Genomic DNA, 27,869 nt, shown 5'->3' with positions numbered 1-27,869 from the left:
AAGCACATGTTGCTACTATTAAATATAATAATAAAAAAATTTTGTTATATCATAAACTACAAAAATATTTGTACATCAATAAAGTCTATAAAAATTAATGTATATATATGAAATAATTAATACATCAAAACTCTGAATTAGAACACTGTCACTAATAAAATTCAATTCAATTGATTTGTGTCTGATTCTTCAAATTACAGTTCAAATACAACTTTTATTGGATGAAATTTGTTAAAGCTTGACAAATAGATTTTTCTTGAACAATGTTTAATACTGAATACACTCGCATTCACAATTACAGCCTGACGTATGTTTTAATAAACTCCTGGACAAAATTAAGGAATCACTCATGATATTCTTTATTTATATAACTTACTGTACGACAAGTAAATGGACCTTGTTTGACAGTGAAAGCTGTTTTTTAAGTTATCAAATAATATTGTTTTAACAGTACCTCGTATTAAACCTCGTTTTAGACTACAACTGTGCTAATATTTTCTTAAAAATTGAAGCAAAGTTTCTGTTGATTGAATTGTGTTTATAACATGCATGATTGGAAATTCATTTGGGATTATATCAAATAAAAAAATGAACCGCCAAAGAAATTTGTTAATGGAGAAGACAGTGTGAGCGACCTCTCCTGAATGAAGGATATTCAATGCGATATGTTCAATCATCAGAATTGAGATTTTTTGCATTGATAATCTCAAATCTAGAAAATTAGTAAATTGAAATTTGTTTCAAAATAATTTGGGTAAAATCATATGTCATTCTTAATAATTTAGGGGTCTAAGTGCAAATGCGCCTCTGTCCAAAATAATTAAAAAAATAGATTTTTTAATCAGTCAACACTTGGATGTTTTATTTATGGTTCTTTATTTATAGTATGTGTAAAAACCGCTCCTATCCCTGACAAAAAAGCTTTTTATGATTAAAGTATAATTTCAAATTTTCAATTTGCAAACATTTCGGGAACGTTTGGATAAATGATTATGGTAATTGGCTCCTTGCTCATTATAAAAATGTATTGGAGAACAATAGTAATAATAATGGAGTTGAAGAAAATGTTGAAGCATCCGAGTACCTAGAAGAAGTAGGACTATCCATTTAGTTTTTTATTTTATGATACTTTGTTAATCTACATTATAAAACTAACTGACAAAATGTTTTTTTTTTATTATTTTACTTCTGTAATTAAAGGCTAAAAGTAAAAGTAATTGTTTAATTTTTGATCTCATGTTATTTGACACTAATTATAATAAAATAAATAATTCACTTCAAACTATAAACTTGCCATACATGTATTGCACATGTCTTGGATAAACCCAACCATGTTGACAGTGGTGGATAAAAACGCCTTTATCCTAATAAATGAGGTACAGTTCCGCCTCTATCCAGAGCTTGAATGCAAAACTGCTTCTATGCATATTTTAGTTATAAATAAATCTTGAAATATTTGACATAATTTAATTTCGTTTAAAGTGAAGACAGTGTGTGCTGTCACATTTTTTAAATTGCCATTTATTACGAAGATTGGATTTCCCAAAATCAGTTCTGAGGATTTTTTTTAGAGTACTTGTTAAGAAATTGGTACTAGATTTGGTCACTTTTTAAAAATGTAACTCCATTTTTCTCAATCTAGTGAAATGGAAATGAGTGGGATTTTGAACGTACTATAAATAAAGCAAATAGTTTTTGTGATAAACCAAAACTAACTTTCGTGGCCAAAGTTTAGAGCACATATACATTTCTTTATGTACTTCAGTATAAAAATTTATAGTAGGGGATATTCGTCTCTTTAAAGAGCGAATTGAAAACTTCATTTGTTCAAATATCCCAAAACGATTTTGATTAATGACTTCAAATTTTGCGGACTACAAGACATTAGGATAAATAGCTGCATGCCCCATCCCATAAGAATATAGAGTAATTTGTATCTTGCAGAATTGTAACTATTACATATGAGCTCTAGAAATTTATATACATAATTTTGAACCATCTCATGTAGATATAGAAGTTGTATATATAGCTGCATAGAAAGAGTTAAGACAGATTTGATAAAATGAAAAACAAATCATATATACAACTATCATCTACATTGTATCAATTATAAAAAGTAATGGATGAAAACACTGCAGATTTTATTAATTAACCAGAGTCTAATTGCCAAATGCCATACATTTTAAAATACTATTACCAACATTCGTATAAAGCCTTTAATACTGTGAAATATATCTTTTGTTAGTTTAGATCAGTCCGGCCTTTCTTGTCAATATGTTAAGCCTATCTCTGGTTTATTTAGCTAAACTTTACCCAGACATGTGACTTATTTGAGATACAAGTATCTGAAATACAGATACAAGATATTTCCATCTTGTATCTAAAATACTTTTTAAAAATTCATTTTATATCTTGCATTTAAATATATGGTATTTGGTACCTTAGTATTTCATAAATACTTTTCCTGATAAAATACTTTTAGTAGTATTTTAAATTTCTAAAATAAATTTGTAAAACTGTATGTGTCATTATTAGTTCAACATAACATCCATAAATGACGACTCTAGATGGTGGCTGAATACGAGATAATGAATGAATTTATTCATTGCGGCGTTGCCTTTCAGAAACTGTGCAACTATAATTATTTTTTTAATTACTTGGCTATTTTGTTATGTATCTATTTCACTATCTTACCAAGATTATGAAAAAATTAAAAATACATCACTTAAAAAAAAGAAAACTTAATCAGACTAATAGTGACAGTAATTCAGAACCAACAGTTCTATCTATTCTTACAAATATTACAGTTACAATAAAACAAATTTCCAAATATAACACCTGTTTGCCGAGTTCTGCCCCTTTTCTTTTGGGGACATAATTCTAAGGCCTCATCGAAGAAAAATGAGCAATTAAATATTTGAAGAACTAGTTTTACTTAAAAATATAATATTTCGTCTTGTCATATTTCAGCGATTCACATGATTTATTCACAAATAACATTAATGTCAATTTTCAAAAATAAGCTTAAATTCATTAAAATAATACCTTGTTATCTTACAATAGTATTTTCATCTTAAGAAATATTTTCTAAATACTCATTTTGTATCTAGTATTTCAGATACTATTCTCGAAAGTATTTTAAATCTGGTACCTGAAATATGCATTTTGAAATCCAGATTCTTTTGTACATTTCTAGAGTTTACTACCAAATAACTTGCTAACATCATTTGAATATACGCCTTCTATATGAAATCATACCTACATTGACTATATGTACTTGGTTCTAGACAGCTTATTCAAAAGAAGTTTTGGTTCTATGACATCGATTATACATCTACATTAAAGTGGAAAACGTTTGGATATTCCTCATTTATTATATATATGACCCTTAGATCAAATCAAATAAGTATATTTATAGATCAATATTAGGGTGGCGCAAAAAAACCGACTATTTTTTTTGAGTCTCGGATGAAAAAATGTTATTTTTTGATATTTTAAGAGCCCTCTCCAAAGGACAGCTCAAAAAAAATTTTTAAGAGGTGGCTCCAAATTTTTTTATATTTCGAAAATCGTCGAAAAACGAATTTTTTTTTAATTTTTTTTCTTGTTACGGTATAATTTTATAGACAAAAAAAATAAGTTTCTGGAAGTTTCAGTTAAAAATTTTAATTTTGAAAGGTCGCTCATAATTTTTTTTAATTTATTAGTAAATGACTTTAGATTTTTTCGAGCGACCTTTTAATATTAAAATTCCGGCCATTTTTTTTCCTTTATTTAGTACAATAATCTATAAAAATACACCACGAGATGAACTAAAAATCAAGGATAACAAAAAAAAACACACAATTTTTTTCTAATTTTATAATTTTACAAGTAAAACGTATCATTACATTTAATTGTTTTTTCTTAATATTTCGTTTAATTATGATTAGTTTTGTAGTAAATAATTTAAAATTACCGCTGTTTCATTTCATTGAGACAGAAATTTTAATTACCGACGCAGCGAAATTATTATTTCACTATTTTGACACCATATTAGGCCAGAGCTTTTTCCACTTTACTTTTGAATATAGAACTTATTTGTAAACAATTACTTCATGACTTTCGGTTTACTTCTTACTCCGAATAAAGAATCTCAAAATAAATAACAGTTAATTATAGAATACTAATTCGTCAGTTCGTGATTTTTCAATGTTTGATATATTCGATCAACAAACAGGTATGTTCCTTTGTTATTTATGTCGTTTCTGTCATTCTTTTGTCCTAACCTCAATAAAGTTCAATGTATCTAATTGTTTCATAAACATTTAATGTTTTATTTAGAATTTTTATCTGAAATATTTCTATATTTTGGTTATTGACTATGATCTTCATGTATTTTTTTTGTAGACGAAAAATGTGCTCTAAACGACAATTGAGATCAACAAAACCATCTAACCCTGGTGAATGGTTAATTGGCGAATACCATAAAGAATTGAAAATTGCTAGAGCTCCTTCTCGTCGAGAAGTACTCAGTTTTATCTTATTTCATCACTACGAAAATAAATTGACAATTGCAGACAGTTTGAAATTAACTGCTCAAAATATTCAACAATGTTTGGAATCCAAGATTTATCTTGGTGAGCCTGCTAATTTTTCAATAAATAAGCCAGGGGCATATCATCGAGCTAGGTGGATGTCCAAAATAATTTATTGTTTGAAAATATATCTTTTCCGGAGTCAATTTAAAGTTTCTAAAGTAGTCTTGGAAGAACTTGAAGAGTTTAACGAATTTGTAATTAAAATTTATCTGAAAGCCTGGTTCCTATGCCAAATTCCGACTATAGCCCCAAGAATTGATTTACAATTACTGAAAGATCTGGTCCAATTTAAAAGAAAATCAAAAGTTAGGTTCAGCAGCGCTTAAAAGTTTTTCACGACATTTATGGTACATTAGTGACTAATTGGATTGGAATTTTTTAATTTCAATTAAAATCAAGATTAAAATGGTTTCAGCCTTAAAAACACAATCTGAACAGCAGCCATTGAATCGTATCCAAATAAAAGAGAGTGAATCAAAATACACGGTATTTCTTCGAAGCCTTAAACTTGAGTGACCAGTTCTAAGAAACACATCCTGCAACCTGGAATTCGAATCAGTCCTACTTAAGGAGTTTAAATATAGTTCGTACATTACATATAGTTAATGACACAGCTGAGCGTGGTATTTCATTAATGCAGGAGTATCTACAATTTGTAAAAAATGACGATGAACTGCAGAAAGTATTACAAGTTGTCGAAGAAAATCGTAAGTTATATTCCAATGCAAATAAAATGAATTTAATACGGACTTTGAATAAATAATATATAAATAATATATGATATCGATCTAAATAAAGTTAAAATCGGTTATAATTTAAAATTTAGTTTCAGAATTAATAACAAAGTTCATTGAAATACTGTTAAAATGTTGTAGTTGATTAAATAAAATTATAAAATTAGAAAAAAATTGTGTTTTTTTGTTATCCTTGATTTTTAGTTCATCTCGTGGTGTATTTTTATAGATTATTGTACTAAATAAAGGAAAAAAATGGCCGGAATTTTAATATTAAAAGGTCGCTCGAAAAAATCTAGTCATTTACTAATAAATTAAAAAAAATTATGAGCGACCTTTCAAAATTAAAATTTTTAACTGAAACTTTCAGAAACTTATTTTTTTTGTCTATAAAATTATACCGTAACTAGAAAAAAAAATAAAAAAAAATTCGATTTTCGAAATTTAAAAAAATTTGGAGCGACCTCTTAAAAATTTTTTTGAGCTGTCCTTTGGAGAGGGGGTTCTTAAAATATCAAAAACTAACATTTTTTCATCAGAGACTCAAAAAAAATAGTCGGTTTTTTGCGCCACACTAAGCAATATGCATTAATACAATAATGAGGGAGTGGGAAAATGATGTAATGGTAATTATACATAAAAAATAGTGAAACCTATCAACACATATAAATTTCTTTGAATGAACTAAATAAATATTTATGAAAATGTCAATGGCAGTGAATTGGTAGCTAGTTAAACATTGTGTTCATATTTCTTATGCTTTTAGATCACAAATCAATAGATTGAATAGTCATGTTACATTAAAATAACTATAAAAGATTGGGAAGTTTTCATAAATAATGTTAAATACTGATTAATAATTTTAAAACTAATAAAATATATATTTTGAAACAAACAAAACAAATTAAAATACATTACATGGAATTTATTATTATCTGTGGATGTCACATTTGTCAAATTGATAAACAACAATAGGAATAGAAAAAGCTCACAGCTTCTTACCACCACACTCACAATCACACTGGTTGGTCTTTCGATCTGGATATGAGCTATCGAACTGGAAGGACCAGAAGGTGTAAATGTGAGTGTTGTTGTAGTGGTAGTGTGTTCAATATGAATATCATCAATTGTTCCAGAAATTCCGACTACCCAGTTTTTGGCATTAATCTTTAAAATTCAAAAATATTATTTAGACAATTGATCCACTGCTTTTATATAAATCTAGCCTTTGCGGGCTGAAGAATTATTGATATTAATAATTGTTAATGATAATTATTGAAATTTCTTAAATTACTAATAACTAAAATACAATTGAACATTACACTCAACAATAGTATTTAAATTAGGACCAAAAAGGTTCTTAGTTATGAACTAATATAGTGCTTAATGTAAAATAAAATAACGATTGAATTATTTGAAAATTCCCAATCTTTTTAAAATGAAATATACTATAATCTATATTCTAAAATAATGGTTACACGATGGGAGATATTTATTCTAAGATCAATTTAAAATCGAACCGTTGATTATTAGAATGAGTTACTGGCAAGCTTGGCGGTTCTACTATTTGCCATTCACCGCTGATGTTAGTTACTTCGATAAATGCGCAGTATGGTATTTTTTGTATCAGTTTAATCATATCATTTTTAGATTTCGGTTTTCTACCAATCAATTCATAGGAGCAGGTTTCTAATGTAGCTGAGTGACCAACAAGGAGAATGTTGCCGCTTGGATGAGCTGATAAAGCACCTAAAAAATATATTTGTGAGAATATAAACAATATTGTAATTTGTAATATTAATAATAAATAAACCAAGAATAAAAAAGTCAGAATGTGAAGACAATTTGATTGTTTTCTTTGAATTGGGGCATTGTTTACAAATTGTCCCTTCCGGCCTGAGAGTGAATGAAAAATTTTACGTTCAAGTTTTGAGCCCGTGTGGTTCGAGTTCGAACGGATTTGGCACAAGGAAGCAAGTCACACGTCGCTCGTCGAAACTCAATCAACGTGACAGATCACCCGCATAATTCGCCAGATTCAGTCCCTTATCTCTTTTCCTTGTTGCCGAAATGCAAAATAGTGCTTCAGAGGCGGTACTCTGGAGATGTGGAGCCATCAAGGTAGAAACGACATGGCAGCTGAACAGCATCACAACTGAAAACTTTTAGTAATTATATCAAATGGAAACGGCGTTGGCAGAAGTGCATCTTGTTTTAGGGAGAGTTCTTTGAAATAAGAATATTGCAATTCCCGAATAATTGTAGAAATAAAGTTATTGTTCAATTCTTATACATATTTTTCGGATAAACTTCATATTTTTGAAAAATTACTAGCATAACTAATGTTATGAAGTTAAAGATCTCACCCTGGAGCTTTTCTTGGGTCGATTCCGATGAAAATAGTTTCAGTGCTTTGAGTGTAAAATTTTGGATAGGAAATACCATTTTAAGGGATTGTTTGAAGATATTTCTTATTTCTTCATTTATGGTTGATTCCATATGAAATGGCAGGTTTACTCTTTATTGAATGATCTGCTTTTCTTTTACTGCTTTTGCCTATTTACTTATTTCGTCTGTTATATGTGGTATTACTCTCTGGTGTTAATATACGAATGTACAGTAGGAAAATATTTTGTCTAGCTCTTTCTTTTTTTATTAGTTTTCCATTGATTTTATCAGCTCTCACTGCTTCATTTTTCTTTTAATTATCATTTGTAGATAAAGAAAAATCTGTCTTAATTGTATTCACTAATTAATTTCCAAATATTTGTTGTTACCTCATTTTAAAAATATTCTTGAATACTCTAAACTTGTCACTAATATATATTCATTTTCTTATTTTTCATTGTATCTAGGTATATTCTGTTTCTATATAAAAATATTGCTTTCAGTTTCCTTTTTATAAAATTTTCTCTCAGCTTTTATATTTCTTCGTTATATCTGTATATCCTAGAATTTGTATCAGTTTTGGTCTTATGCACCTCTAATTCTAATAATTCTATGTATACTATTGAGAACCTGTCTACAACATTAAGGATATTCGAGATAAAATTATAAGAGAAATATATGGAAAGAAAGAAATTAGCTAAGAACAATAATGTAGACAGACACATCTATAAAAAAGTAATGAAAATATACTAAGAGCAAGGGAAAGAAGTGAAACAAAATGAAAAATTCAAGTAAACACTGATTTTAATGTCATGAATATTAAGGAAGCGAAGAGGAAAGTGAGAGACAAGGAGTTGTAACAAAAACAGTAAAAAGAAAAGTCACATTATCTGTCTGACTGTTTTTATGACTTACTTCGTGTAATAAAAGCATTCCTCAAATAGAACTGTTCACAATTTTCTTTCGATTCCTTTAGCTCCTTTTCGCTAACAAAAGGTGTATAATTTTCGTCAATATTAAAACCGCCTTGCAACAATTCCTCTTTTGATAACCAGGCAGGAACTCCTTCATTATACCAAATAGTCCATTCGAAAAGTCCAGGTTCGATTTTTATTTTAAGCTGGTCTCTTTTCCCCAGTCCTCTTAAAAAACCATCACAAGTTTGAATACATCGGAACGATGGAGAGCAGTAAACATGTTCTATATCAATATTTTTATCTCTAAGAGATTCTCCAGTCTAAAAATAAAAGTATTTATAAGTAGTATATCGTGATAAAAAAACTAGTCAAAAACATAAATACAGATTTTAAATATGATAATTTAAGACCCTATAATATTCTCGTAGGTCCTTTTTTATACCATATTTCCCGTTTTGTACCTTTTTATTTATCCACTCTACTGAAACATGCCATTGAATAATTTCAGGACATGTTGCCAGAAAATTTGCGTTAGTTTACTAGAAGCTTTTCCTAAAGTAGAAACATCTATAATTTTTTTCTGCATCCTCTTATACAAGAAGGTTAATAACCTGGACCTGGAAAACCATCGTCTAAAGCGGTTTTAAAAAGTCTTTTATTTCCGTTATATAAGAAGTTTGATTGAAATGAAATACCCAGTGAAATTCAAAAACCCAGTAATTCATAAATATAGTATGATGTAAAAATCATGTACTAAAATTAAAAAAGGTGGCAACTTAAGTGATCACATCTGGTACTATATTTAATGAATCGACACTGATTTGTGCGTATACAAATAATATCGCAGTAGTAGACAGAAATAAAGAGAGACTCAGAAGATTGAAGGCTAGTGGAAGATTTAATGCTGCCTTACAAAAGAGAATAGAAAGTGGTGATAGAGATTCTTTTGTGAACCTGAAGCTCCTGAAAAACAAACTAATAACAATAAGAACGAAAAATCTACAGGACTCTAATAAGACCAATCAAAACTTACAGCAGTGAATGTTGGGCCATAACACAAAAATATCAAGAAAGATTGAGAATAAATGAGAGTAATATTATTAGGAGAATATATGGAGGTATTACAATGAATGAAGCACACTGGAGAATCCGAAATATAAGAGAAATCGATTAAATACTAAGTAATGAAAACATCATCCGATTCATTGAAGCCCGAGATGTTGAGATGGTTTGGACACATTCGCAGAATGGAGGACAACCGGACGAACAGTTACACATTGTATTGCTGAGCTCCTGTAAAATATCCCATATCATATGGGAAGTAATTTTTAGGATGTCCAAAAGGAGACATCATTTTAAAATTTTCGATAAAAAAATTGTGCCTAAATTTGTGACTGTTTGTCATTTTTTCTCAAAAGGTTTCAAATGGACTGATCAAGTTCACGACTTACAAGACTTACAAACAATGAATCTGAAAGGATAGGGAACGTTGGTGAAGAACAGACTAATTTGGAGGCGAGGCGAGCTGTAGCGCCAATTGATAAGGTATATAGGAAGTTTCTTTTAATAAATTATAACTGATATTAAAAATGTTATCCTGGATCATCAATTCAATTTAGTGAGTACCATATGAAACAAAGTCGACTCAAATAGTGTGAAGAATAAATATCCCAGTAAAATTTGGGGAACTTTTTGATTATTGGCGACCAACGTAGTGTCTTTTACTTATTCCTAAGCTTATCTAAAGAAGTGATGAAGAAAAAGTGAAGTAAAAAGATTATTTCATATAACATAAAATGAGTATTTAAATATAGCATTACAATCAAAGTACATTTTCAGTTCCTTTTAGATCAAGAACGGCCAACTAATTCATGTATACATTTCCTTTTATAACTTTTTAGGTCAGTCTTGAAGCTTTTTAGTGTATTTTATTTTTCTATATCATACAGTAGGTTGTTAATATTATACAATCCTAAAGTACAAATAACTTCTCTGTCCTATGTTCTTATTCATAAGAGGTATAACATACTTTTGTTTATTCCTAGTTTCATAGCCATGTAATTTCAAAAATTTATTTTGCAAAACTTGTAGTGCATTATAGTGTGTTTTTGAAACACTCGAAGCAGAAGATCCATTATGTCTTTGGCCCAGTTTGCACAGACTTGGCTAACGCCTCGGCAGTGCAAGAATTTGGGCACAACAATAATGATAGCCTTCTACTCCTAGTAATATAATGTACTATTTTCATATTATTGTTAGGATCTTTTTTCAATTCTATTTGTAATTTATTTTTTCTGTTTTTCATCAGTGAGGGAGTAATCCATGCTTTTCGTTTTTTTTTCAATTATATGCTATTTTTAACTAAATAATAGATTGTTGTACTGCTTTCTGTATAATATTTATCAATTTGATTGTTCTGGAATCAAGATCTGGTTCCAGATGGATGTTGTTGAATGGAGCGTACTGTATATTTTTTAATAATTTTTTGTTATCAAGGTATTTCTTATATTCAATATTAAAGTTGGTCTAATGTCTTTTTATTTTTTCTGTTAGACCAATATTAATTGACAAAATGTCACAATCCACTATTTATGTTAAAAGTTCCAAATGTATTGCAACCAATTAGGTAAGTACAAATAAAATGCAATATTGTTCATTTAATAAATACTACAAGTGACGACATAAAAACGTAGGATGATATAAATCCTTAAAGTTTAATCAATAGTGATATAGTTAAACATATATACAGTTGAGATGATAATGAATAGAATATAAATAATGATAAAAGATTTTTTATGAACTCTATTTTAGTTTTAATGTTATTGTCTCGAGTGTTTCACAGTAATACTTACCAAAGTTGCCTGTATAATTCCAATATTCGTAATAGGAGAATCTCTCAAATACCCAATACTTCCGTCACTTCTTATTGGCAAGGTTTTTGGCATGTTCAAATCTTTTTGCGTATATTTACCTGTTTCGTCAAAACAATAAGGGGTCCAACTACCGAAGGTGAAGTCAACTCGTTCTCCATGTCGCATTACGAAGACACTTCGAGGTTTAGACTAAACATAATATAATGTTAATACCACATTATTGAAATTTGTTATGAGGTGTCAAAAATATTAAATTGGCAGTTGAACAAGAATTATTGTAATAATCGCAAAATAGCACAATAGAACAAAATTAAAATACTATCTAGACTTGTCTCATTCTATGTATGTATTGGGGTGTCATAAACACTGCGACCCAAAGGATCTATTGTCCCCCCCACTGGAGAATCCAGTGTTTACAGCTGATCTATTAATCCCACTTCTTTTATAAAGTTTAGAATGTGGGATGGCTGCAGCTGCCATAGATCTTCGTCTTCTATTCCATTTCAGGTGTAGTGCTCTGGAGTTTCACACTTTGAGAAAATGTGGATAGAGGTTTCGTCCTCTGTGCAACAAAATCTGCACGTCCAGCGTCTTCAGGTGATAGGACTCCTGTTAGATACAGTGTTTGCTACATAATTTTCTTTTATAAAATATGTGAATTTAAAGCAATTAAACAAAAAGATAAACACAGTCACATTTTAAATTTATTTGTGTTGTAATCTAAAGCCATCTATGAGCAATATGAGAGAACTTCAGGACATTTGAGTCTATAACTTCTATATAACCTCTCGGTGAAATGTTTATTTAGTAAACTTTATTATTGTTAACTCATTCAGCAAAAATTCTGATATAATTTTCCAAAAAAAAAAAAATGAATACTTCTATGAGTTTAAGAAATCCAATGTTTCTTTTGGGAGAACCGACCGAAACAATCAGTGGCAGTAAATTTGCAACTAACAAACAAGTACTATAAATGTTATTTTATCAAACAAGAGAAACAAAGAACACTTTCAGCAAGTTGTCAATTTGTTGTAGTTACTAAATTCTAGTAAAGAGTTAGAATTGAAATACAAATTGTTTCAAGATGTGTGAAAAAAGTCAAAAAACTGTATAATAAGTATAAACATTCCAACTAACATTTTTTGTTTTATGATGGTAACGGTTACATATCGATTACCTATTTTATAAAACGTCAGAACCTATCAATTGTTCGTTGCTCTTATAAAACCCCTATAGCACTTAAATGGAGAATCTCATAAAGGTAACAGGGACCAAATTTTAGTTCCGTATTAAACCGGCAAGTGATACATTTTCGTTACTGCTTTCAACATTATCTCTTTCTTTATCATTTGTTTGCAATATATTTTATATGTAGTCCTTTGTCATTATTATATATTATATATTAAAAACATAAAGGCCAGATCTGATCTATATGGTGGATGAGGAACCATTCGAAGTGTATTTTGTTCAATTTAATCATCCTTGCCATCGACTTGTGAATCGGTGCATTGTATTGGCGAAACATTGGTTTTTTCATCGACACATGAGGCCATTTTACCTTGATTTTTGCATTCAAACGATCCAACAACTCTATGTGGTATTAGCTATTGATTGTCTCCCCCCTTTGGAAATAGTCGATGAACAATATTCCCTGCACAACCCAAAATACTGAAGCCTGGCTTTTGTGTTTTGGACGCTTCGGACGTGGTTCACCGGCTGTAGCCCACTCGGATGATGATCGTTTTTATTTCGGAGTGAAGTGATGGGTCTGTGCTTCATCTAATGTCAGATATCGATACAAAAAATTTTATTTGTAACGTGTAAACGTGGCCAAACTGCTCTGAATCATTAGCATTACTCTTAAGTTGACAGCAATGGAATTCGCTTTGATATTATTATGAAAATGTCTCATTAAATATTATAACAACTCAAAAGCTATGAAATGTTCCTGTGACGACTTAATTCTATTTGACACAAAAAATTTATCGATTAATTTTATATTTTACTCTGTCTAGAACTAGAGCACCCTCGTTTTGAGCACATTAAAACTTAATTTTGATAAAAACCTGAAAATTAAAATTATGTCTCACGAACTTTTTTTGCAATTAAAATGTAGAACTTTCCTTAACCGGATATTGTTGAAGAAATATGACCATGCTCTGGTAACTTTAATGAGCGTGAAAGTTCACTACATATTCTTATTTCCTAAACTCATCAGAGGGCGCAACACAGCTCCGCGATTGCGCATGGTATACAATTATTTATCGATCTATCAGCTGAGAGGTACAGCAACAAGTTTATTATTTCGTTATTACTATTGTGGTTATTATTGGTGTTTAGTAAATTGGATAGTTTGATTTGTGCGTTTATAGTTTTGTGTTATTCTCTCATTATTCGGATTCCGCCATTTTTTTGTGATTTTAAGCTTATTGATTAAGAACTTTTTCAACATGGTTTTTAACTGTTGCGTTAATGGCTGTAACAATTATAACAAGGATGCCCAAATGCATATTTTTCCAAAAGATCAAATAGTAAGTAAAAAAATATGCCATTAACTTTATCCTAACGTGCATGTCATACATTCTTGCCCATGCCAGGGTTTATATTTTGGAGAAATTTTATGTGGCCTGAAGTTAACAATAACAATGGTTAACAAAAACGGCATAACATCTGGCATGTCTATTTTTGCTTATATTTAAAGGTGTGAAAAATTAAGTCAACAAAATGTTATATAGGTATATATAGTAATAATAGTTCACAGAAGACAGGAAAACTAACAAATAAAATTTTGTTGTAGCTGTATGATATTTGGATTAATGCAATTCCTTCTCTATTTCTTAATGCTTCTAACAGGAAAGAAGGTGAGTTTAATCAATTTCCAAATCTATTAATTATAAATTTTTCTCTTTTCTTTTCTCTTTCTCATGGATATCAGTGAAGCAGTAATACTAATAATAACTATAAGTATTTACGATAAATGAAAGAAATATGTCTTTTTACAGTTTCTTCTGCCAAAATGGTTAAACTACGCTCAGAGCAAATAGGTTCACCTGAAGTAGAAACAGTTAACATCTCCATACCATCAACTTCAAAATTGATTTGTGAAGAAGTTTTACCATATATGCTGCACAAAAATTTGAAAAGCAATTAAAATATTCAAAAAAAATTAAAAATCTCAAATGTTTGAATATAATTTAAGTACCTATCTAGTTATATACTTAGTGTTAATAAAAATATATTGTAGGGAAAGTATTTTATTTTTGCTTTTCGTAATCCAAATAACCTGAACATTGATTTGAACTGAAAATTTTAAACATTCCGCCAAATCTTTAGTCGTTGCTGTTTCCTAAACCCGCAAGGTGGCGCTAGTCGCAATGTTCAAATATAATGTGAACAGTTTCCTATCTATCCCACTATCCTTTATCTATGAATATGACTTCTTGTTTGCTTAAAATGCAATATTCTTCCTTTTTTATATTTATGTCAATTCGAAAAAACATAAAAATGGGCGCCATTTAAAGGACTCCATGTTTGCCGGCTCATCCACACAAAACCTATAGTAATTTTGTAATACTTATAGTGTTAATAAGTTACCAAAAAGGTATTTATAAAAATCTTAGTAACGGTATAAAACTAAAGGTAACCGGAAAACCAACTGAAAACTATTAGTGCGCAAATGTCAAACATTTAATTAATAATAAGACCACTTTGTCGTTGTTGTTTTTGAAAGAAGTGACCCATAATATTTTTCTATTAAATGTCAGTTTTTATATATATATATATATATATAGATAAAGTAAAGCCTACAATCCTAACCCAAAATGCCTTTTAAAATTGTTCAAACCAAAGAAACTGGGAAAACGATAAATGGGTTTAAAATATTTCAACGCTTGATGGTTGGCTTTTACCTTGGAAAATTCCAATAACCATCGGCTTTATTTCTGGATAGTTATAAATGTTAAATAATATTGGCCAAAATTCATCCTTGCTACTTTTGTAAATCGGGATCCCATCCATATTTGTATTAATCCAAATGGTTCTTTCATTATTGTTTTTAAAATTACAGTAGAATTGTTCATCAGCTATGTCTACCATATTTTGTTTTATTTGGAGTTTCTAACAGTGTTCTAGTATCTTTCGGAAGATTATCTGGCCAATATTTATTTACAATTAAAAAAAATGTCATTTAATGAGCTTTGGCATATATTTGAGGAAACAAACAATTACCTAAAATCCGCAAGTAACATTGTTATAATTAGTTATTATCTCATTAAAATTTTGGTCATTGAATAACTCACTTAGCCAATTTTCCATTGTGTCAATATATTCTTCTAAATATCCTTTTTTCGTATTTTCATCAGTGGTAGTTATATTAGTAGTAGTTAGTAGTATTTGCCAATGTAATATTGTCTTGATGAAAGTATAAATTTTGCTCTATTTCTTCTGGATTTTCTGCAGTTTTTGATGATTTATCATCAATTCGCAAAATATTATCACGGGTTTTACAACACTTTCTACAAAAAACTTCTAATATATTTAAATTTATGCCAATTTTCGTTAGTTTGTAACATCTTTAGGAAAGCAATTCTTAAAACCCTAACCTCAAAAACAAAGCGGCTTCCTTCTACATGAAAAGTTGTTACTGAGCCTTTAAGTGTTATAACTTCCTTTAGGTTTTAAAGTAGCTGTGGAATATTACGTACCTTATTATTTATAAGGGTTTTACCAGTTATAATATCCCAAGAGTAAAAGTTGGCTTAGTTTTTAAGAACGCTATAAAACCTTTTCAAAAAACCTGACAGTACTTACATCAAAGGTTTTATAGATAAAGTAACCCAAAACGTTTTGGATGCAATATTATAAAACTTTTTTGATATTTATTAGATGTCTTATAAAACTTAAATCGCCAATGGTTTTGTTATAAAGCTATAAACACTATTATAAAAGTTAAGGTTTCTTATAAACTCCTTGCTACCTTGTAATAAAACCTTGAGCTGCGAAAAATGTTAGTTGGGAGTGTTTATACTTATTATACACCGAGAGGTTATAGACTGAAATGACATGAAGTTCTCTCAGGTTGCTCTCAGATGGCGTGTTTAGTTTTTTGTTTAATTGCTTTAGATTCACAAATTTTAAGAAAGAAAATTATGTAGAAGTACTTAGATATACGGAGATATTGGAGTTACTGAATAATTTTATTGCAAAAAAGCGATAGTAACTAAAAAAGTAGGAAAATGATGAATTTAAATATGAATACAACTTTATCGTTGAATAACTTTTAAACGGTAAATTTTATCGAAAAAAAGCATTCAGATCTTTTTAGTTAGTTTATTTCTTAAATAATAAGGGTTAGGGTCTGATGTTTTTTTAAGTCAACCTAAAAATTTAAAGGGCGTTTGCAGAGCAAAATCCAATTTGGAAAATAACAACCCCTAATAATTACCGAAAAGTCGCAAGATATTTCTGCTTTTAACTTTTTGACAAAATATGAGTATAAAGTTCTGCACTTAAGCCATCAATATTAAAATTAAATTTTACCTCGGTGTTATTAGCTGCCCTTTTTTTCAATTCCAACAAATTTTCGTAAACATTTCCTTCGTCGCCATTACTGTCGTCGATTGTTGGAGGTACAGGCGGTTTGATTGCGTCCGAAAATAAGGCAGATGTTTCTTCTATCATATTGTCTTTTTTATAAGAACTTCTTCTTTCACCAGTCCCGATTTGATTGAGAGCAATCTGTACAGGAATAAATTCAAATTAATTCTATTCAATTCTTAAAATATATACCAATTACCGAAATATTTTAATTCTGTTGTTTTCTATATTACTCTTTATTTGTAACGGAAGTGTTGATAAAATATCTTATTCAAATAATACCTAATTTCGGGTAAACGATAAACATATTATCATGATACCTTTTAGATAAACAAAATTTTTAATACTTGGTTGCTATATACAGAGTTTTCAGTTTACATTATTATGGAAACTATCTAAAAAAGCTATTAACAAAAATTGTAAGCAACGACATGTTCCTTATGGGGAAATCCATTAATTACGAGGGCCATTTTTCGATCTGTTCAGAATCCTCCCTCCCCTTAGGTAAGATTTAGTGAGATTTGCCAGGACACCCTCATCCCCTTACTTTAAACTAATTTTTTCTCATTATTTGGAAAAATAATAAACTGTTCAGGTATACTATAGTAAATTTATTTAAATTGAATGAAATCAAAGTATAAACACATAAAAACGAAACTTTTTTAAAATTTTTAATCAATCTATAGAGATTAGTGTACTTTTTTTATTGAAATAATTGGATACACATCATCTGGGATTTCTGGTAGTGCTGGAAGACAGTCACCTTCGCCTATCCATTCCAAACTTCTTGTTGGCACGATTTTTTTTAGATTGTCAGTATGCCGCTTAACGTATGCATCATAAAAATTCTGATATAAATTTGTCTTTCAAACTGAATGATTTATTTTTTGAAAATTTTCCATTTTTTGTAGTTTACGTAAGATTTTCGATTATCCTCCCTCAGTTTAGATGGGATTTGGTGTGATTTCATCGAGCTTCTGGAATTAATCATTCATGCATACAAAGTTTCTATCATACATTCGATTTCAGTATTTTTTGTTTTTTGCTAAAGAATATTATAAGTAGTAAGCAAATCACCTTTTTATGTAGTGTCCAAGCGTCTGATTCAGCAGTCCTTTCAGTATACGATTCTGGTAGAAGTCCAGTCTGACCAGTCAACCATGATGTACCTTCTACCCAACCATCAGCTGAGTTTGCAATAGCATCAGCACTTATGTAAATGAAATCTCCAATCCGTAGATCTAATTCATCTGATTCTACAGGTGTATAAGCATGTACTACCTATAATGAAAAATAAAATTGAGGTGGAATATTCAAGTAAGATTCATTATTGATTTAACAATATGAAGTGTAGAGGTAAGGAAAACCATTTCAGTTTATCTACAAGGGTATACGTTGAAAGGGAAGATGGCGCCTTAAAACTTGGCAAAAAGGAAACTATCCAATCCAGATTTCGAATTATTTCGAGCGAATCGAGGTGTTTTTTATCTTCCCACGTTCTGCCCTATTGGGATTGTGTCCTTAATTCGTTTCTGATAGAGGAACTTGGTTTCCAAATAACGATTCTAGTTACTTATGTAGTCATAAAATCATTAATTTTGTACTTCTTAGATTTTAACTCGTTGGCAAATTTGCTTGTTGGGTGTTGAGGTTGGATGCAATATGTCTTTGTTTAGCCACGTAACCGAATTAGCTAAGGCAGCTTCACAAAAGCTTGGAAAGCTTAAGAACAAAAAGCTATATACCCGCAACAGCTTCTAATCCTCTACAAGGCCCAAATTAGTCCATCGTTGGAGTATTGCTCGCACATTTGGAGTTTGGCTTCTACGCATACCCTGAAGATGCTCGACTCTATACAGAAGAGAGCAATTAGACTTATAGGCGACTCAGTGTGCAATAGAGTTCACCCTCTTGTGCTTGCTTTTTACATAATTAAAAAATCTCTATTGAAATGTTGTAAATTTAAAATTATAATTGAAGTAAATAATATAAAACGACCAAAATCACAAACCAGCAAGAATAAATTTATCAAAAAAGACAAAATAATTATTTTACAAAAGTGTTCCAATCGATCAGCTGGTCTGAATGACATTAGATTGGTTTTTATGACAGTAGTAACTAGATTTCTCCCTAGAATTTCAGCTTGCATGTAATTGAATCAATAGAGTTGCAAGTATAAGACCTTTTGACAAAAATATATTGTGTATTGCACGTTGTCTTGTTCCATGTTAATTTGACTTAAGATTAAAAGATAAAGACTGAAGAGTTTTAGTAGAGGCTTCGATTGTAAGTATATTGGGTGAAGTTGAGATCGGATGCTTCGAAAAATATTTTTAGGATCATCTTATATCTGATACTGAAAATATTTTCCTGTATTTTGATGACACGAACAATTTTTTGTCACAATTTGACGCTGATAAGTATTATTATATAAAAATTAATATCTCTATTATATATCTCTAATATTGTACTAACCCTATTAATTTGCTTGCTATTAATCCTAGGATCTCTGGAATATAATCTAAGTTCCCAGCCCTCAGAAGCACCGGGATCAAGTTCATCGACGAGCGATTTCAAACTTGAATATTGGGAACTTGGAAATTGATAGGCTAACGTCAAATGGAGGGATTTTACATGAGGTTCTAGACTTATAGCTGTAAAATCGCAATTGTCTTCTTAATAAATAATTACAAGTAGAATAAATAATTCCATATACTAAATAACAAAAATTACCATAGATTTTAGCAAAATCACAAAAAGCTGAACAAAAGGAAACTCGTGAAAAAAAAAACGATAATAAGCCAACGTAATAAAATTAGCATTAAAATAGATATAACGTTTTTATTCAGAATGTATTTCAAGTGATTACGTAATTCGATTATTTTTAGAGAGGAAAAATGTTTTGATGATTCAAAAATATAATTGCATCAATACAATGTGGAAATAAAATTTTCAAAAAACATATACTTAAAAGTATACATTCTGTATATAAAGAAAATTAATCATTAGCTCCAAGTACAGATTGTTGAAGCATATAATTGAAATATATTTATCAAAGCGGCTAAGACCTCCATTAAATAAAAGTTGGTTAACATGTTTTTAAGGGCTACTGTTGAGAGGTACGTTTTCAAAATTATTTTTGAAAAGATGTCGATAATTTTATTTAAATATATTTTTAGAATTACAAATCTTATTTTGAGGCATATGAGATTAATCTGAGACTATATATTAAACATATTAACAGTTGGTATATCTCACAAAGTTTTACCAGCAGATTATTTACTCATTATCTACTGATTCAGGAAGTAGACACTGAATGAAAAGCGATAGCACCATATTTATAAGATCAATTAGTTCGAAGTCAGTCGTCAACGAGAGTCACAGCTATTCATACACATTAAAATCTGTTAATATTAGTATACCCTTCAGAGGATACAATCCTGAGACGATATAACAATTTTGAATTGGACTTAGTGGCTCTAGATACGTAGTTCTTGGCCTTATACAGTAATAGAGTAAATAGAGTGCATTCGCAAAAATCTTGCACGCGCCTTGACAAATTTATACAAAATTTTAGGTAATTATCTAGATTAGGTTACACTTCTCCGATTTCGTTGAAATTTTAGATATAATTATAGAGAAAATTATGCTGAAAAATTTAATATTTATATGTAGGACACGGAAACCATCCCTTCACATAGTTTTACAACTTTGAAGTTCTAAAAAAAGGAAAATAATTTATACATCATAGTTTAGCTTCGCATGTCTTCATTACCTAATGATGACAATGACGTATCATAAAATTTGCAGAGAATTTAATCTAGTTTGTTTACATACGACTATCGTTAGTAAATCTAATCAAATTTTTCAGCATAATTTTCTCTACAACATACTAAAATTTTAACGAAATCAGAGGGGTGTAAGCTAATCTAGATAATTACCAAATTTTAACTTTCTGCTTCGATCCAACTTATTATAGTAGACTACGAACGACCACTTTGTCAAGTTATTTTGAAAAATGTCTCGAATAGAGTTTGACTAAAGAATTAACCCCAACACAAATTAAAAACAGAATAAGAGGCTGTTTACGGTGACTTTTGTTCAATATTTTCAACAATTCAAAATTGGTGTAAGTTGTTTCACTGGGTAGGAGAATCATTAGAAGATAACCGTCGTATGGAAGGTCCTGTGACGGTGACCGGCACCAAAAAATGAAAGAAATTGCTGCACACACCAGCATTTCCAAAACAAGTGATCTAAGAATTGGACATGGCGATGTGAAATTGATTAATCAAATCCTCGGAATCAAATAAATCGGTTTTTAAATCGACACGTTGTTCTGAACCGATCACTGAATCGATATTCACCCTTGAAAATCGATTTTTTGTTTTGGTAACGAGCATAAAATGATTTGCAATTAGCTGAATGCACTAGTAATATTACGGTGTTGCCGACTATAAGATTAATTACTTAAAAGCTCGCTAGGTCACTGGATGCTTAGTTTGTTTAGTTTCCGTCGCCGCTCTTTAATAAAAAAAGTTATGTTTGTAATCTTTGAATTTGTTAATTATGATTGAAGAATATGCTGCATGGTGCAACAAAAAACAGTAAAAATAATAACAAAAAATGAGTTTGTTATCAGCGATTAGAATTTATAAAAGATCTTATAAATATATTGCTTGTAAACAAGTATCTCTCTACTTGCACTGGAAAATCAGGGCTTAAATGAAAGAATTTAAACATTATTCATCCCGGGTAGTTGTGCACCTAAAGTATGATCCTATTCTTTACTGGAAAGAATAAAAAAATCTCTATTCATCACCATGTTCACTCGTGGGATCAACTGTTTCTTGTGAGCGCCTTTTCTCAATTGTCGGCAACATTGCTAATGACGAACCACTTGGATCCAGTAGACTTTACTTTCAATATAACAATTATAGAAAATAAATGTCTTCTTTTTTACTTGATCGGATATTTCAATATGGTAATTGCTATTATCAAATTCCCTGAATGAAAATTATCAAGAATTTTACTGATAAGAGACATATTTTTAAATTATGGTTTCTTTTTCGTTTTTCATAAAATGGATTTATATTTACATCGTAAATACGAATTTGAAAAGATTTTTTCAGAAATCAATCTTTTAGACCTCGATTTATTAATTAATCGATTCATCAGATTACGATTCCGGCAACATCGCGAATGATTTTATGAATCGATTCATCAGGTTACGATTCGAATCGATTGAAAAATCGATCTTTTTTGGAAAAAATCGTCATCTACATCCTACATAAGCGTTTATGACAACGATTAGTGCAAGATGGATGCCTCGAATTCTTAACTCAGTGCAAAAACAGCGTCAAGTAGAACGTTGTTAGTAATTTTTAGAGCTTTGCCGCAAGGAACAAGAAACTGTAATCCGATCAATTGTAACGAATGATGAAGCTATGATCCGACATCCAAATCTATAGAGAGGAATCAGGATTCCAGTCGATTGACTTTAAGACAGCATTACTAAGACAGTGCTCATATAGCACTGATCTGACCCAGTCCAACTATTTTTTTTTTCACAAAGCTGGGGTGGTTTACGAACATTTTGACTCATGTAATGTGTTTCTTTTATATATGATCTTTCTTTCTATGTTAGGCTAAGAACCCATGTACTTTTATACTCAATTATTTAAATTTATCAAAGGAAATGATAATTTTATGCTTCAAAAATATGTATCAAGGTTATTAGCTTACGAAAATAATTTACAGAAAAAAATATAATACTGGAATAAAGTATTATGTACGTATTTGGCTTACATCGGCTTCCTCTGGGTATGCACCTTGCAGTTGTTGTAGTGCACCAAGGAAAACAAGCCGTCAGTGCATCGAAGTGTTCGTAAGTATCACTAATAACTACAATATCAAAATTTTAAAAATTACTAACTGTAAAAATAATTGATATTTTTTGAATAAATGTTTGATCGCTTCGTCCAACTACAGCGATTTTAATAAAACCCAGGTATTTGATAAAAATCTAAGCGTTTCAACTTAGTGCATATAATAGTATATAATGTTTAGTTTGACAGAAGAGTGACTTTTTAGAAGTTGTCAAAGCTTGAGTTATAGTGATTATATAATTAGTTTTTGCCATGCTTCTGATGTCATCTGTCAAAATGTTAGATAAAGTAGAAAGAAAAGAAGGTAGAATAAACTAAAATACTCATACACTCAACAGCAAAAAAACCGCACAGATCATATTTTTCTTTTTAAAAGCGAATTTTCAGTAATGTGTTTGTTTTTGTGGATATTCTAGTTATTACAGAGAATGTAGGCTCTAAGTCCATTGAACTAATCCCTTCAGGATTCGTAAACAACTAGATAAAACTCAGATTTGATTAATTAGTCTTGAAATTGATTTACCTATCGGACCTATTCTAAACTGTAAGTAGTTTTTGGCACATTTAAACATCTTTAATTTATTAACCAAGCTTTTTCTGTGATTAATAGACAGGTTTTTTTATTTTGGTCCAGAATAATGGTTCTTTTGAATGCTGACATAGCGCGAGTTGATGCCTTGGCCAGAGACTGGTAGCTACGATAGGAGGGTCGGCAGTGTGCGGTTAAGGGCAACAACGGCAGTAGACGATCGATTTATCGGTATTGAGAGACCGTCATTTAACGGCTCCTGACTTTCGGGAAAAACTTGAAGTGGCTAAAAATACACGTGTAAGTGCAGACGCAGTGCGGCGGAGACCCGCGACAGGGCCCCAACTCCAGGGAATGCATCGAAGAGAAAGACGATTATTTGCCGGTCAGTATTCTCATTGGACTCTGGAGCAATGGGGAACTGTTTTATTCGCGATCGAGACTGAATGTGGAGACGATCTGGGGAGCGATTTGCTCAAGGTACCACTCGTGAATCACGGCATTTCGAAAGAAGATCAGTTATGGTTTGGGGTAGAATCAATTTCCACGTCCGGACTGAACTGATTCCTCCTAGAGGCTGTGATCCCATTTGCTCCATTTATTGGTGTGCAATTCATTTTAATGCAAGATAATGCTCGTCCACATACCGTCAGAATTGTTATTGAATACTTGGAGCAAGTGGGAATCACATTTCTGGACTGGCCTACACGATCTTCCGATATGAATCCCATAGAGCATTTTTGGGATAATTTAGGGAGGCGTGTTAGACGTCGTCATTCTCCTCCTAGTGACTCAAATCCGTTTCATATTGCTCTTCGAGAAGAATAGGATGTTATGCAGGTGGAGTAGGTCCAGAATTTCAATTTCTCCGATGCCCGACAGTGTTAAAGCCTTTCGCCGTTGCAGAGGAAGTAATACCCGCTATTAGAATTACATAAATTGTTAGAAAACCTAATAAAGATAAAGAATAATTTTATTTTAAAAAGTGTTATATCATCATTTTTTCTTTATTTGGTATTTTTTTGTAAAAAATCAATAAAAACTATTCACTTTTGGCAGATTTTGTTTAAATAATCTATAAATTAACCAATTCTTACTATAAATTAGAAAGATTAATATATTTAACAAAATTCTAAGACCTAATCTAAGTGTCCGATTCTTTTGCTGTTGAGTTTATAAAGAAAAACTATTTTCAACGTTAGAATTTTAGTTAATTTGAACTTTTTTTACGTAGAAAAACAATTACAGAAACCGAAGAAAAGTTGTAAATATTATCCTCAAAGTGCTCCGTCCCATGGAATGATTTGTAAATGGACATATGACACATGGACGTCATTTACTGTAACACCTTCAGAAATGGTTAATTTGCTGGACCAAATATGTAGAGTTGAAGGGAGGTTATGTTGAAAAATAAAATATTTTTTCACAGTAAAGTAACTTTTTCTTGTTTTTAAAATACATGCAGTGGAGGAACAACCAGGACATAATCCTGCCTACTTTAAAAGGTTAGCAAAATTATTTTAACCGTCAAGTTGGTACAGCTGTGGCAACTATATTTTATTTCATTTGTATACATTGCTTCATTTTGTGTATTTGAAATTCTATGCTTTGCTCTGATTGGCTGTCAATGTTTTCAACATTAGCTAGAAGAAATGGTTATTGAGCATCGTTGATTAACTTTTCGTGTTTTATGTGAGAATCAAAGATAAAGGACTCAATAGAAAACGAAGAAAACCGATTGCAAAATTAGAATGGTATAATGCGCATTCAGATCAGATTGGCAAAAGACCAAGTGGATCTGAAGAAAGATCTCGAAGAAGTAAGTGGGGTCAAACTTGATTGCCCCATACGGAAAATAGAAAAAGTGGCGATGCTCCTTTGAGGAATTGCCATCTGTCCAGTCTGAGACAGAATTTAATAGAGCAAAGTCTATATGAAGCTGGCACAACTAGACTGGGAAACTCACTACCTTCAACAAATTAATTAGAAAGGAAGTTTAGCTAAGATATTAACAGCGAAGAGTAAAATTAATACAACAATAACTCTGAAAAGCCAGACGCCAGCTTTACAGAAGGTGAGAAGAACATAGCGATACTCTTGTTGAACACTCACTGAAAGCTATAAACACTTTTCAACTGTTGAAGCCATCAGGTATGAAAGGAATATAGCAATCCCTGCTTTAAAAGAGGCAAGAAGAAATCCTGCCACATTTGATCCGCCTTAGAAGGAGCAGCTAAGTGATGGGTCTGGATAAGGGCCAAAGTAATCTTCATACTAAAAATAGGAAAGGACACTACACATCCTAAGTCCTTAAAACTAATCAGCCTCACATTGTTTACTCAAGACAATGGAAAAAGCTGCTGATAACTACATTTGTTCAAAAAAATATTTTCAGGAGTCTAGTACAGTATTTATGGTCAGTTCTTTTTAATCTCTTCTATCAACTGGTAATATATCCTTCAAAATGGTAATTTGTTCATTTGATAGAGTGAAATTCCAACTTCATCTAAGCAATAGTTTATTTTGAAATTTCAAGTTTTTGTATCAATAAAGGAAAGTAGTACAAACGATAATAACCTAAAAGAATACATGTCAGACTTTAATTTATCTTGCATCTATCTAGTGCTTTTTTGCTAAATTCTTGATTCAGATGACCGTTTAATAGATATAAAGTACAATCTATCATCTGTCATTTGACTTACAGTGTATCTGTGTTCATTGTTATTCAAAAATAATCGAGTTAATCAGGTCATAGCCATATGATATGATCCTATCTATCCCGGTAGTGGATAATGGCTGTCTACTATTAATTCGTGTTAGGGGGTTAATCGTTGATAACTGCTCAATATAAAACATTTAGAACTTATTACACAACTAAATAATTATCATGGATAAATTAACAACACAAAAAAGTGATATAAATCAAAATTTCTTATAGATCATTGTAACTTCTGAAAAGTCCTAAAGAAAAAACGTAAACTAATGAATATTGTTAAAAATATTCTGGTTTTAAATTATAAAAACCATTATTGTTTCACTTTATTCAACTGTTCTGTAATCATCATGAAACTCTTTGAATCCAAATCGTCGGGTATGTTTAGCCCTGGATTATGTAAGTAGTGCTAGGAATATGTACACAAGTACACTCTATCCTCGTCAATATACCGTATCAAGCAGGCAAATCTACAGGGTCCACATTGGTACAATTGTCAAAAGAAATACAGAATGTTTTGACAAATAATGAAAACTTAGTTTTTGAATATAGAAAACGCCTTTGGAAATACTCCACATGAGGCTGTCTAAAATGCAAATAGATGGGACAACCTCCTGATGGATCTTGTAATCTCCAAACACTAGAACAGCAAAAATGGAAAGAGGACAAGACACAATTTATATCACCATGGAGGAGTTGTATTTCCACTCATGTGGGGTATATATCTGGGACTCCTAGATAGTGAACTTCTCTGGAAAAAACACAAAAAATAGGTAAGTCTTCTCAATGGACACCTGAAGACGCTAGGTTTAGCAGAGGATGCAACATACGGATTCTGCTATGTAGAGAACTATATCAACAATCTTATGAAATGGGGGGACTACAGAACTCCAGAGTATTACACCTGGGAGCATGTGAACTAGAAGATTAAGATCTTTGGCATTCAGGACCATACCACATCCTGAGCTTTCTGAAAAGAATGGGATTGATAAATCAGCGGGAACACAATATATCCTTTGGATCTACTACCAAATTACTTACATGTCTTTGATAATGTAATTTCTCGAGCTACATTAGGTTTTGAAGTGAAAATAAAAAAGATTTAGAGATTTTTGTTTTGTTTAAGTTCATCAAACCCCATGTGGTTCTCAGAATGTTAATTATCTAATTCATAATAAACTTGAAGAAAATTGAATAAAAAATTAAAATTACTTTTGATTGAGGTATCACATGACACCCTGTTCTGTTTAAAAAATTAAGCACTATGTTATCACACCTTCAACGGCAGCATAAATCCTACATATTGTAACTTAGAAAAAAAAGTATTCTAAAACATTTATATTTGAAAATGTTTGAGCTGATTTTGCTTTCCTCAAGTGGGGTTTGGGGTTAAAATCAACCCTGTTAATGTTTAATGTTAAACAAAAAAGCTCTAGATGCCATGCAAAATGTAGGTATGTAAACCGGAGTACTTTTTACTTGGGTTACATTAAATTATACTGCGCCCAGCCTGCCATCAAACACGCCTCTGTATACAAGTAAATATATGAGGTGACTAATCACTTTCTTGTCCTCAGTACTTCTACAATTACTTATTTTAACTATTCTCATTGAATTAGTACCTCTCTTGCAAACTGTTACAAGCAACTAAT

At 30.7% G+C, this 27,869-nt stretch overlaps 1 protein-coding gene across 2 annotated transcripts in view; it reads right to left on the bottom strand.

Annotated features, from left to right (window-relative positions):
- Positions 1–9: 9 nt before the first annotated feature.
- The window catches only part of LOC130891415 (ecdysteroid-phosphate phosphatase), a 29,126-nt gene continuing 1,266 nt past the window's right edge, over positions 10–27,869 (bottom strand). The window contains exons 4-10 of one of the 2 annotated variants that reach the window (XM_057796159.1): positions 22,896–22,991; positions 19,563–19,741; positions 18,165–18,368; positions 17,031–17,228; positions 11,472–11,681; positions 8,618–8,939; positions 10–7,063 (exon numbers count right to left, since the gene is read on the bottom strand). In XM_057796159.1, the coding sequence (XP_057652142.1) occupies positions 6,807–7,063; positions 8,618–8,939; positions 11,472–11,681; positions 17,031–17,228; positions 18,165–18,368; positions 19,563–19,741; positions 22,896–22,991 (1,466 nt within the window). In that variant the 3' untranslated portion in view covers positions 10–6,806. The remainder of the gene's footprint in view (positions 7,064–8,617; positions 8,940–11,471; positions 11,682–17,030; positions 17,229–18,164; positions 18,369–19,562; positions 19,742–22,895; positions 22,992–27,869) is intronic. The other variant, XM_057796160.1, reaches the window with a different exon arrangement.

Source organism: Diorhabda carinulata, chromosome 3, assembly GCF_026250575.1.
Source record: "Diorhabda carinulata isolate Delta chromosome 3, icDioCari1.1, whole genome shotgun sequence".
NCBI classification, from domain to species: domain Eukaryota; kingdom Metazoa; phylum Arthropoda; class Insecta; order Coleoptera; family Chrysomelidae; genus Diorhabda; species Diorhabda carinulata.
Note: the sequence above shows the minus strand (reverse complement) of the source record. Positions and strands in the feature narration are given on the sequence as shown.